We start from the raw sequence: 14,153 nt of genomic DNA on the forward strand, positions 1-14,153 counted from the left end.
TAGTCCAAAACACCGTTAATGGAGCATGATGATGATTTGACAATGGTGGTTCTGGAGGAGATGCGATCGTCTGTTTTTTGTAGAATTCTCTGAAGTAGGAATGTCCATCCACATCATCCTTGACATTCTGTACTGTCAAGTAAAAGCTAAGAACCTGCCTATAAGAGCTCTTCAAATAAAGCAATGTGATTAAAAAGCCTCTATTAAGCAACACCCAATGCCTATTCAGTGCTTCTAACTTAAGTACTCATTCAAGTCAGTTTAAATAAATATTAACATTTCAAAGATTCAAGTCAATATGTCCAGGGTGATGCAGCCATTTTGTAGCATAAAGAACCATAATAGTAGACTAGACAAACCAACAACTTCAATGGAGCTTGCTTCTTTAGAGACAATGCAACCTGTTCTTAAACTGACAGTATTGTTCTAAGAGATTTTTTTTTACTTTACAAGAGAGAGGGCTTGTAATGTGGTTGGATCTGCAGGGTAGGAAGAGTTGTACATGCTAACATTCCTCTTCTATAAACTTATTAAAGGTATAGGGGCCTTGTCCTTTCTTGCATGTGGTCTTGCTTTATGTCTGTCAAGATCTGGGGTTTATTATATAAATATGAATAAAAATTATGATTAAAAATAGGATTGGGTTTTTGCAGAAGCCAACAGATGTAACAATAATGCATTTTGCTGTAGTAATTGTTCACTAGATGCCCTCTTCAATTCTTATCATGGTCGTGGTCAGAAAAGATGTACATTGCTGCCTAGGAGAGAGAATCTGAATTTTGACTGTTGGTGTCTTGTATCCTTATTTGGGAGTGCTAGTGTAGGGAAGGTGAATACTATTGCAGTTTATTTAGAGGTTGTGAAGAATTCAGTATTTCCAGTCAATGATTCTAATAGTGCAGTGAAACATCCATTAATTTACTGCTGTGTCATCATTCTGACAGTTCTAGCATGCCTGTAAAGATTGAAATTTCCCTTAAAAAATTCCCAAGACTGTGATTTGTAACAGCTGTTCACAAATGGCTAAAATTAAATTGACTGTTCAACAAATCTATACTTAAAATTGATTTATAGCTGAAGTTTTAAAAATCTGATTATGTGAATTCAAAAACCAATTTGGCTGAGGAGGTGTGCACAAAAAGCTTTTTTAAAAAAACTTCATAGACTAGGATCTGAGGCATATTTGTTTTCACTGGAGTAACTTCCACTGGAATTAAGTAACAGTGCAATCCTAAGAAAAGTTACTCCAGTCTGGAGTAACTCTTTTTAGGACTGCACTGTAAATCTGCCTAAGACAATGATGTGTCCTTATGCTTTTAGAATCTTGCACCTTCATTTTTAAGAATGTTGATCATTTAGAGTGCTTCATCCTCAGGACTATATTTCCCAAGAGATTGTGGGTAGGGAAAGGAGGAAAGAAATGGAAGAAAGAAGGGAACAAGTGTTTAAAGAGAGGACCTAATTTTAAAGAAACCCATTAATGTTTTAAACTTTTTCTAATAGGAAGATATCAGAATAACACTTTTTCAGTGACTTGTCTTGAAGGGATTTCATTGGCTATGATGCAATGCTTGTGTCTATTAATGGATGTTCCATTGACATGAAAAGCATTAATTTCTATGGAAATCTGGTAGTGTCCGGGCACCAATACTGTGTTCCTCAGTTCTTATAGCTTGCGGGGGCCAGCTAGAGGGGTGAAGGGCAAGGGGCAATGCAACAGAAGACATAGAGACATCAGGCGTAGTTCAGAAGGCCACTGCTTTATTGAATAGAGCTTTAAAGAGCATTGGTGCCTCGTGGGGCTCATATCTAAGCATTAGCTGATCTGTCTGTCAGCCCATGAGCCCACATCCCCTCAGCCCACCCACACCCCTGGCTAACCACCGTTGGATGGCCCAGGCCGGCAAGCTGGGAACACTTGTAGCCTCATCCCAGTCCTCATTGTGGCACGAGGATCTCCAGGTCTTGTGGGATCTGTGATGCCATATCCTCACAGGTCTTGCCTTCTGCTTCAGGCTCCTGGAGCCACTGCTGGAGGGAGATTGGACACATTTGCACCTCACCACATGCCTTGTCACCCTGGCGGCCTCACCAGCCACCCAGGAGGGGGTCTTGTAGGGTTCTTGGACCACACCAGAGCTCAGGACCTGGAGGCACCCAGCTGCTCCATGTGTTCTGTACAATACTCAAGAGCCTTGGACAGCCCTTGAAGTGTGCAGCTGCCCGGCCCCATGCTCATGCATCCCTGGGCAGGCTGAGACCACCATGCAACCCCCCCCATCCCTGCCCTGGGATGGGGCGAGTGCTTGTGCCTCTTATAAGAGCATCTGTGCCCTTAACTGGTGGCCTCACTGAGGCCTTAGCCGCTTGGCAGGGAGCAGGCTTGGCCACCATCTTGGGAGGCCTGCCCTGTGTAAGGGGTCTCTGCTGCAAGAGCTTAAGCCTGCAGGGCCAAGAAGAGGAAGCCAGCTGGGGAAAAAGACACTGAAGTGGCGAAGCCTGCAGAGTGGGGGGCATCCATAGCTGTAGAAAGAGCAGCTGCTGGGACAAAGCCCTGCAGGGGTGGGGGCAGACAGAGCCATCACTGCAAAGTGGCAAAGCCCTGTGGAGCTGAGGACAAGAAAGGGCACTGCTGTGAAGCGGCTAAGCTCATCAAGTCCAAAACCCCCTGAAAACATTGGAGGTAGCTGCTGCCACCACTGCCAAAGAACTGCTGCCACTGAAAAAAGTCATCACTGAGATACCTATCGCAGGTGACTGCATGTGATATGCAGGCCTAGCCAGCACCCTCATTTATGCCCTGTCTGTGGACCTGAGTGAGGCCCACCCTTGCCAGCTCCACTGGCCAGAAGCCCTCCCACCACCTGGCCAGGCCACCCCTGATTAGCCAGCCAGGTGGCCCATGCCCATTGGCTCCCAAGCCACGTATGGAGGCTGCTGGGAGCTGCCTGTACCAGAACAGCATGGTGGCTGCCCTGCTCAAGGCTCTGCACCCTGCAGCCCACAAAGGAGCTTTCTGGTAAGTTGGGCAGCTTGGCTTATTTGTGTCAAATTTAGAACGGAATCTGCGGTTATTATTACCTTTGTATTTCTAGATGAAATAATTTGTAAGATGTGGTGGAGTCGCCTTTTCAGTTCTATTAGGGCCATTATTTGTTGCATGGTGGGCTTTGAGCAGCATATGGAAGATTGAATAGGGAATAGTCTTATAGTACTTATGCTTCTTATGCACACCATATTCATGTCACAGACTGCTATAGTACTCTCATTTGAAATGGAGGAACCAGAGACCTCTGGAAGCCCCGGTTTACCTTGATGTGTGAATCTGCAGACTGTGGATATTAATTTGTGACATGAGAGTACATTTGAGCCTAAGAGCTGTTCTGTTTTTTTGTTATGATGCTTGTTCCAGGACTGCAGCATGGTGCTGAAAGAATGCAGCTTCTAGGTTGATCTCTAGCCAATACTGGGCCAAATTACTGGTGCAAAGGAAGTGAAGGGATGATATCTTCTCACCCCCTTTGGTTCTGTCAACCTTTGGCCAGCCTCTGCCAAAGAATCTAGAGTGTAACAGCACAAGGGCTTGACCTGGGACTGGAAACTGACAAAAAATAATGATCCCAGGAAACAATCTACAAAGTAAGGCAATAAAGTAATGTTTTACCAACAAAGTGAAAGTGTATCCAGTGTCCTCAAGCAAATCATATAACAATAAATACAAAGGAATTCATATCACAATACTCTACAACATCTAAAAATTCATCCAAGTGGTGGAACAATCATGTAAGTTCATTCACAATGGTGCAACAGCACTCCTGACAATAAAAAACTAAGAAGCTGCTGGAAATAGTGAAGCAGCAAAGCTGTGGAACTGCGATTAACACGCCGAAGCTGTGAAGCTGTGACCATTCACTTCGCCACCTACGGGTTTCGCTAGCATGTTGGTCTGCTCCCGTTTCGCATTATTGCTTCATCACAGGCATATTTATCTGTTGAGTAACATAAAATATAACAGTCCACAGTAACCTGAACAATAACATCCCTTAATACAACTACCTGGAAAATTACTTACAGCACAAGGTTTGGGGAAGCTGCACTGTGTTGGCCCTGTACTGGTGAATTTGGTTCAAAGCAGAATCCCACAGAGGAGCTACATCCACTGTAGTGGATGACCAAGGAGAGTGCCAAGTAGGTGAATTCAGGTACCAGACAGCAGTTAGGAGTGAGCAAACAGTTCTGTCTGGGAATATTTTGGATAACAGGCTGGGCGTCAGGAGGACTCTGTGGATTGATTCATCCTCAATGGAGATGGATCTGCTGATCCATGTTCTCCAGCGCTTACTCTTTATCCTTGCTCTAAATTATTTTTCATCAATAACTTTTGGGGGCTCCAGGCCAGATTATTTAGGATTAGTTTTAGGCTTTGTGCAATATAAATTTGCTCATAATAATTTAGATACCATGACTCCCAAGATTCACTCCTTCAAAATGTTTTGAAAAACTGCTAATTTCCAGAAAGGTGCAAAGGCTGCAGAGGTTTTCATTAATTCATGAAATATTACTTTAGAAGGCAAGTGTCACAATTACACTTGCACCAACAATTTGCTGAACATAGTGGATAGAACATTTTAAAAATTACTTTGACAGCTCAAGGGCAGCCAGAATAAAGGACTAGTTATGAATCTCAATTATAAGTACAGAGAAATTGTCTTTTATTTTTATTCCAGTGCTACTTCACTAGCAACCATCTGTAGTTTACCTGGATAATTTTTCTGCTTCCTTGAGCTCTAATTACTGTTTGTTTACACGAGGCAAATGCTTGGTATAGTAGTTGAGAGTGGCAGGACTCTCATCTGGAGAACTGAGTTTGATTCCCCACTCCTACGCTTGAAGCCAGCTTGGTGACCTTGGGTCAGTCACAGCTTTTTCAGAGCTCTCTGAGCCCCACCCACCTCACAGGGTGATTGTTGTGAGGATAATAACAAAACTCTGTGTAAACTGCTCTGAGTTGGTGTTAAGTTGTCCTGAAGGGCAGTCTATAAATTGAATATCATTGTTCTCCTCCTCCTCCTCCTTCTCATTAAAAATTCTTAAAAGAGCCTTCCAGTTCCCACTTTCTGGGAAATGGAGCTTTGTTTCTGTTGCAGAGATCAGAATGATAGACATACTTGTTCTTTGCTAGTGAATTTTCGTACCTGGAACCAAAGATGTCAGACCCATCCCAGTGATTTGCAGACAGAACTCACAAAAAGAATATTTATACTGTGAATGCAAAACCTCAAGATTGGTTATTGGTACTGTGATGTGGGATCCAATGCCTCATCACACTTTCTCTTGTACAATCTGTCATTTTCATATTCCTGTTTTTGATAGCATGTAAAATGGACAAAGTTTATTTTTAATGGGAAAATCAGCATGGGTCTCCTTCTCTGAAGCAAAGTTAAACATCTGTACTGGTTATCCAGCCAGGGTTGTGTAGAAAAGCTTGAGACTCCACGCACCCATTACAGGTGTAGCTTAGCAAAATCAGTGAATTGTGTTTGTAGTTTTCTTGATTAGATTTTGAATGGAACATAATTACATTTCACCCTGCACTTCTCCTGTTTTTATGGTCCCTTCACCATGGTGTGTTTTTGGTTTTTTTCATACCTCTTGCATAAAAGGTCTAGCTTTATGATCAGGTAATAATGCATTGCATCTAAGGAAATGAGCTTTGCCTAATGAATGTTTATGCCGTAGTAAAATGTTTAAATATTTTTGGTGCCACAAGACTCCTGTTTGTTTTTTCTGCAATAGACTAACACATATATATCCTTCAGGAACTGTTTCCTAATCTAAGAACTTTTATTTAGAATAATTGATTGTATCTTCTGGTCCTGCATATTATCAGTTGCCATTGTGTTTTGCAGAGGGTTATAGTGTTTGAAATCCTTGAGGTAAAAGGCATTTTTTCATTTAGGTTTTTCTTGTTTCCTTCACAAAATTATTTATATTGTCAGAAAATGTTAGTAAACAGCCAAGCCATGCAACAAAATGCAAGGATGACTCATTCTGGTATATTAGCATGCCGTGACTGAAACAATGAACATTATGAAGTAATTGCATTTGAGTACTTTCATAAGTTATTAAATGCTTTCATTAAATTCTTGGGGTGGGTGTGTTTCATCTTGTTATTATTGCATAAAAGTTCACTCAGGTTGAAAATGGTTGGAGACACAAGGGCTGTAGAGCTCTTCTACTAGCAAAAGAGGATCGGAATAATTATAATATTAAAAAATGGATCACAGTAGTGTAAGGCACAGCATCCAGTTTTCCTGGGTTGGGATCCTTTCACCTCCTCCCCCTTTGGTTCCAATTCTCCCTTCTCTCTTTCCTTCAGTTAAATTGGATATATAAGTCTACATTTAGGAATCTATGTGAGCCAAAGGAGTAAAGAAATTGAAAGTATATGAAACAATGAAAGTAAATGAAACAAAATAGAACTCATAAGGTTTGGGTCTGAAAATGTAACAGTTCTTTATTTATAGATCTTAAATAATTAAGTTCTGTTTAGAACATGACTCATTTCAGTTTAAAATGTTAGATATTTTTAAGTACAGCATTTCTTTGTGGGGCAGCTCAATTCTGAGGGCAGCTGTGATGGTGGCAGACAGCTACTGATGCAGAAGTGGTGCTGCTGGTCCATTTCCTATGGACATTTGACAAGGAGAAAGGACAGCTGTATGGTACCTGTGCCTTTACAAGTTGCTCCCATGGGGAGACAGCATCTGAATGAGGCAGACTTGCTGGTCAGAAGGCTGCCCAAAGCAGGATGCTCCAGGAGCCAAGTTTGAACCAGTGGCTGAGCAGAGTGGCAGGGACCTCACTGGTCATTCTCCCAGGTCCCTCATTTGAATCTCTACCAGTACAGATGCCAAACAGAAACATATCCAGCGATGGCAAACAGCACAGATGGTGTGCCAGCTGCATCCATGCTGGTGGACCCCTGGCAGGGTCAATGGGGGGATACATTTTCCCGGAACCCCCTGATGCACATTCTGTATCCATACAAATTGTACTTACTGGTCCTGGAGGCAGAGCAGGGAGAGAGCCAGACACTGGAGTTGTATCATTGAGGGCAAGTCTTTTTATTTATTACCTTTTTGGCTTGGGGGCAGGCAACCTGGGGCAGCCCACTTTTTACCCCTGTCATTAAAAAAAAATCAGACATGATACGGGTGTGTATCTTTAATTATTAGCTAATTTTCATTCGTTTTTTAGATTTGTTAATTAGTTTGCGTTCAGATAATGGGAAGAAACTATGATTACCCATTTGAAGAATATGAAGTTAAGGATAAAAAACAATCTAAATCAGAGGATTTTTTTTTGCCCTATAGATCTGCATAACCAATCTGAGCCTTTAGAAGCTTTGTTGTCATTAACCACCTTAGCAGTTAAGACTTTAGACCCTGAAGAATTTAAAGAACTAAAGGGAACTTCTTGCATGGTATCACTGTCACCCTCTCCTTCAAGCACAAGACTTAATAATCCAGAGAATTATAGCTTTCTGGGGGGGGGGGGTGGAACTTACTTAATCGCTGACATGTTACTTAATCGCCCCGGTCTCTCATGTTACAGAAAATCTATGCAAAATTAGAACTGATTACTCAATATGTCCATAATCAATAACTAAGGAGGAGAGAGAGTGCAGTGGCGATCAAACAAAGAAATAACCAAGGATAAATGGTTGTAAGGGTGATGATATTAAAATATTAAAATATGATATTAAAATATTGAGAGAGAGAAACTAGGCATGGATATGAATGAGGAACAAAATAACCAAGTTTTAAAATATAAACAACAAATGATAGTCTTAAAAATATCTTATCAGAATAGGTTGATAAGATGGAATACTAGATGGTGGGCCAGCTGCCATTTGGCTTTTTGGTTAAGTGTTTCCTCATATATGTTGGTCTTAAAACAAGTAGAGGTATTAAATGGTTCACTGTATTTTCAGAGAATTCACCTTACATTCTAGTCTAGCAGGATAGTAGAAAGAGTGTTTGCCTTTCACAATAATTGAGAATATTATGGGACAATGATAATGAAATATCCTTCACTCTCCCCTCTGTGAGGCAGATTTTCCTGCCAAAATTCAGTTTCCCTGCTTTGACTGAGCAGCCCCAAGGAGCGTGTTAATATTTAAAAGTCTGTTTGTCCCACCTGACATGCAGATACAATTTTGGCTTTTTAGTCCAGCCCAGGAACTTGATGGGAAAAAACAGAAGCTCTCTTCCTTTTTGTTAGAAATGGCTCTAGAGATTGTATAACATTAAAAAAGAAATAACTTTATTTAACAGGCAAGGATTGTATAAGATTAGTCAGGAGATGGAAATGCGGAGGTAAAATTTTGTTGGTATTACAGAATACACATTTTACAACAGGCAAAAGAGTATCCTTGAAGCTTATTTTCATATATTCTTGATTCTTAACAGTGAGAGGCATTTTATTTTGTAAGTTAGTTACAGCAACAATGTTTCTTCAGGAAGTTTCCTATGACAGTTCAGGTTTCCTGGAGTTAGTCCAAAACTGTTTTCCCTTCACATCATACCTGGGATTCTCCTCAGAGCCAAACTCCCATTAGAACCTGGGTGGGATTAATATCCTTCTCCTCAGAAGATAGAACCCTTCCTTTTTTGGCTTTTAAGGGAATCCACTACCCAATAACTCTTGCTCAAAACACGCTTTCTGTTCTCTGGTGTCTGTGTAAAGTGTATTTCAGTTTATGCTGACACTTAGACTTTGAATTCTTAGATAGAGTTCTTCCTCAGGACAGTAATACTACAGTTAAGGCAAAATAATCTTCTTCCTTCACACTAAAGCTGAACCTGTCTGATCTTTCTTGTCAGACTCACTGACTCAAAAATCTTGTCAGAAACCAACTGACTGCCTCCAGACTGGTTCTAACTGACCAGTCATAGAAAAGGCAGCAGCCTGTCACTCAAGCGCTCTATTCTAGGAAATAATTAACCCTTCCTAACCCATCTCTCTGATTTTGCTGCACTTCAGAAACTTGCTGTTAAGTGCAGTCCATCTCAAGAGTATTATGGAATAAAGATAATGAAATATTTCTAGAATCAAAAAGCTGGTTTCTAATAAGATCCAAATTACTGCTAAAACCAACACAAGAGAAGAACCTGTGAATATACCTTTAAATTATTTGACCTCTCTGAGACTGATGAAGATCCAAGAAAAGAAATTGACTGGAAACAAGCCAATCAATCAACATTTATGGATTAGGGAAGGAAATCTCGATATGGTGGAGTTGAATCTGTTCTCCACTTTTGACATTTTGGGTTGGGAGGAGAAGAATAATATAATTCAGCAGTTCTGTGATTTTCATTACTGATACTGTGAGAGTACATTTTATCTCCATATATATAGAACCAGAACCAGACACGTTTCAGCCCAAGGGCATTCCCCAATGGTATGTATTCATATGAAGCATTCCATGAATATAACTAATAAATCCAAAATACCTGTCCCTGCACAAAATGGACTTAAACTGAGAAAAAATAGAAGTTTTTTTTGTAATAATTGTCTAGATGTTTCATGGGGAACAAAACTAATTAAACATGTAAAATTCATATGATTATGATAAATCACATTACTCACACAAAGGTGTTGTATAAACAGTCATGGAGTAAATACATGCAAATCTTCCCATGAAAAGGCTTAAAGTGCAACGTGAGCAACACATAAAGATGAAACAGCATCATACCCACCCAGCTCATCTATACACGGTGGAGGAGGGAGGGGGAACATGATGCAATAGAAAGAATAACAGTGAGGTAATCAGCAGCACCTGAGGAAAAAATGCTATATCGCTGCCAATCACACCATAGACAGATATAAGATGTCAAAATAGCGAAGAACTTCCTTCACGCACACAACCAATCAATTTCTTCATTCAGACCCCTTGGCAAAAAGGTTTCCAGCATGAAGATCCCAGAATGTCTCCCTTTTCTTAAGAAGCTGAAACTGTTGCAAAGTGTGCACTTTCCATTTTTTCTGTGACCCAGAACTTAAGGTCCTTATCTGAGTGTCCCAAGGTCATACAGTGCTTTACAAGCAGAGCTTGCAATTTCTTCAGTCTACTGCAGCTTCTGTGTTCAGATATTTTTAGTCGTACCAGCTGAGTTGTCAATCCTACATATAACAAATTGCATGGGCATTGTATACAATACATGGCACCTTTAGAATTGCAGTCATAGTCAGTTTTCCTGGGTACACTTTTCTGGGCATATGCCCCATTGGATAACAGGGCTCATGGAGCTGGGTGGGCCTAGTTCAGGTTGCTTCTATATGCATACTCTACTAGCCTCGTGTGAGAGTTGGCATGATCAAGGCGACACCTGTGCTTGTATGGGGGTATAAGGGAGACAGGTGCAGACTGCCAGACTGGGGCAACTGGATTCCTGCCCCTGTTCACTTGTCAGTGCGTGCTTACCCCTATGGGTTGTGCCTCCAGAGATGAGGTACCTATTAGGGTTTTAAATGAAACATGTTAGTCACACTGTATGGACTTTGCTGTCCCCCTTGGGTGTTAGTGCAAAGTGTTCACTCAGCGGGGCTAAGTGCCTTCTCTTTTTCTCTCCCACTACTAAAATGCAATGCTGTGTGCTCTAAATCTCAGAGAGCTCTGAGACTGATTCCCATGGTGTGTACATACTGAATGATAGGGATGGAGTTTATGTTGTGCTGGGGAGATTGGTTGTGGTTGTTGTCCGCATCTTGTGCTTTCCTAGGCCTTGTGGGAGGAACTGTGCCTGTTGGAGGGTGCTTGGCCTTTTGTATGGGTGCCAATGGGCTGTACCAAAATCAAAAAGAGTCCAGTAGCACCTGGAGAGAGAGAGAGGAAAGAACATATATCACAAAGAGACAGAATGCAATTAGCGTGGAGGCAATCAAAACATTCCTTTGCTTGGAAATGTAAACATCTCCTTTTGGTGTGCAGTCAGTTTGCCGTATTAGTTTGTAGCAGTGAAGGTATCCAATTCCTATGTAGTATAAGCCTTCGATAACCACAGCTCTCCCTGTCAGCTGCATCTGACAAAGAGAACTGTGGTCCCCGAAAGCCCACACCAGGCATCACTGGGCTCCCCCAGATCACGCCTCTGTAAAGAGAATCTGTTACCTGTGATAATGTGATAACCATTCATAGTCTCTATTCAGTCCCAGCTTGACAGAGTCAAATTTGCATATGAATTCCAATTCAGCAGCCTCCCATTGGATTTTGTTTTTGAAAGGTTTCTGTTGAACCACAGCGACCTTTAAGTCTTTGATGGAATGTCCTGGTAGATTGAAGTGTTCTCCCACTGGTTTTTGGACGTTTCCATTTCAAATGTCAGATTTGTGTCCATTTATTCTTTTGCGTAGAGGTTGGCTGGTTTGTCCAATGTACAGAGCAGAAGGACATTGTTGGCACATAAGGGCATATATCAGATTGGAGGATGAGCAGCTGTAAGAGCCAGAGACAGTGGAGTTGATGCCATTGGGTCCTGTAATTGTATTCCCTGGGTAGATATAGGGGCAGAGCTGGCATCTGGGTCTGTTGCAGGGCCTGGTACCTGTGCTGGTGACTCTGCTGGCCGATTCATGATCGTAAGTGAGAAGTCGTTTAAGATTGGGGGGCTGTCTGTAGGCAAGGAAAGGTCTTCCACCCAGGACTTCTGAGAGAGAGGTATCATTTTCCAGGATGGGTTGTAGCTCACTGATGATACGTTGGATGGGTTTGAGCTGGGAGCTATAGGTGACAACCAGTGGTGTTCTGTTGTTAGTTCCTTTAGGTTTGTCCTGCCTCCACGCTAATTGCATTCTGTCTCTTTGTGATATATGTTCTTTCCTCTCTCTTTCTCTTCTCCCCTCCTCTTCTGTATCTGCCCAGTTTTGATCAGGCATCTGATGAAGAGAACTTGATTCTCGAAAGCTTATGCTACAATAAAATTGGTTAGTCTTAAAGGTGCTACTGGACTCTTTTTGATTTTGCTACTACAGACTAACACGGCTAACTCCTCTGGATCAATGGGCTGTACCATGATTTTTGATGGTGTAACTTTGTGTGCTTGATGTACCTCTGTTTATTCTTCGTATAATAATAGCACCTCTCTCTCTGTCTCTCTCTCTTTAGGTACTTCACGAAGTGTTAAAGTATCTCCAGAGAAAGCGGAACTTTTTTTCCAGAAGCTAAGAAATAAACATGAATTCACAATTTTGGTGACACTCAAACAAGCTCGTTTAAATTCAGGAGTTATTTTTTCTATTCACCACTTTGATCACAGGTGGGTGCTGATGTCTTTGTTTTTTGTTTTGGTGGTATATTGAAATATGCTTAAAATAAGCCATATATAGACCCACAATGAACTTAGGCTGTTATCCTAGACATATCTGCATGGAAGGCAAATTCTGTTGAAATTGATTGGATTTACTTCCCAGTAATTATATTTAGGAGTGGGAGGTATGCTATGACATGATGTGTGTGGCATTATCTGGAAATTGCTATGGTGTATTTGACTGCAGATAATGGAAGTGGATAGAAATTCACAAGCTAAGATCTATCAACAGAAAGTGGCATAGCTGTCACTATTTAAATGTCTCCTACTGCTAAGGGCATAAAAAGACATTCCACTATTGGCTTGTCATATAATTGCGAGCCTCATCCTTATCTAGCATAAAATCAGCCTGTCATTGCAGCCAGCAGACCTACATCAGCTCAGGGCATATGTGGATGTCAATGTGCTTCTTAAGAGTTTTTTTTGGGGGGGGGGCGTTGTTTTTTGGCTTCTTACTTTGCAGAACAGTGAATATTCATCAAGTTTAGTGAAGTGTATCCATAATAATAAATAGTACAGTGGCTTAGAAAAACAGTCTTTAGGTAGAAAAGATTAAAGTATTGAGGGCATTTGAGAATGATATTTTCATGAACTGACAAGACAATTGCTGTCACAGGTAAGAAGGGTGTGATCAAGATAGCCTGTTTGCAGGGAGGGCGGGCTATTGCCCCTCTATTCCGAATGAAGAGGCAGACACAAGATATTGTAAAAATGACTTTGAAAAATATATGAATTACAAGTCAAACCCGAAAGCTCTGTATCATATGCCTCATTTAAACAAAAAGATTTTCTAATCCATAAGGAAGTTTATTTTCTCCTATCTTTTACTGTAGTAGAGTACTTATTTGTATTGAATATTGCTTTTAAATACTGCATTTTTCATGTGATAGCCTTCATATATATATTGCAGAAAAACCCAAAAGGTTGTCTTATGGTATGTTAGAGACTTAACAGATTTATTGTAACAAGGTTTTTGTGGGCGATACCTGATGAAGTGGGCTCTGTAGCAAGTTTGCAGCATAGTTACTCGCATTTCAGGTTTGTAAAGTAAGCAGTTATCTAGCTTCAACCACTAAAATTATCTATTAGAGCATTTTCTTGTTCTCTAGGGCTCGCGGACAAATTCACTTATTGGGAGGCCAGCTGTTCTCTAACGCTGTAATTGTTGTTTAGAGATATCTAGGTTTGGTGGCTGATTTCAAATTCTCTCTCTGCTGACTTTCCTTTTCTAAAGTTTTTCCCTTCTTGGCTCTGTAAAGCAGGTAGTCCTAATTTTATATAATTTTATATGCAGCTGAAACCTTCCTCTGGTTATAATGATGTTTAAGCTCTTTATCTCCTATCTGTACCCCGGTTCAGACGCTGGCAGTGGAATCCTAAGCAGAGTTAAAAGGTTAACTCTGTTGAAACTGGTTGGAGATAGGTGTTGTTGTTGTTACACCTTTCTTACTGAGACCTAAGGTGGATTACACAGTTAATGATAGGATGTTTTGGAGGTCTTTCATTCACAGGGTTGCTGTAGGTCAGAGGCGACTTGATGGCACATAACACACAGACATACAGTAGGGTATGGTAGCAGAAAAATTCAAAAAACAAAGCCAAACTCATAAATGAAATTTTTCTGATTTTATCCCAATGTTCACCACAAACATAGCATACCATGTGGCCACCGCCAGCAGCAGGGTTTCTGGCGCCCATGGCCACCCCCATGTGTGCGCGTATGCAGTGCGCGCATGCTCCCCAGACTGCGTGATGATGTCACCACGTGATGATGTCATCACG

At 41.1% G+C, this 14,153-nt stretch overlaps 1 protein-coding gene across 1 annotated transcript in view; it reads left to right on the forward strand.

The window, feature by feature from the left end:
- Window positions 1–14,153, forward strand: part of NELL2 (neural EGFL like 2) — a 202,482-nt gene that overhangs the window by 24,435 nt on the left and 163,894 nt on the right. The window contains exon 3 of the mRNA XM_054989185.1: window positions 12,170–12,320. Coding sequence (XP_054845160.1) covers window positions 12,170–12,320 — 151 coding nt within the window. The remainder of the gene's footprint in view (window positions 1–12,169; window positions 12,321–14,153) is intronic.

The sequence above is a fragment of the Eublepharis macularius genome, chromosome 9, assembly GCF_028583425.1.
Source record: "Eublepharis macularius isolate TG4126 chromosome 9, MPM_Emac_v1.0, whole genome shotgun sequence".
NCBI classification, from domain to species: domain Eukaryota; kingdom Metazoa; phylum Chordata; class Lepidosauria; order Squamata; family Eublepharidae; genus Eublepharis; species Eublepharis macularius.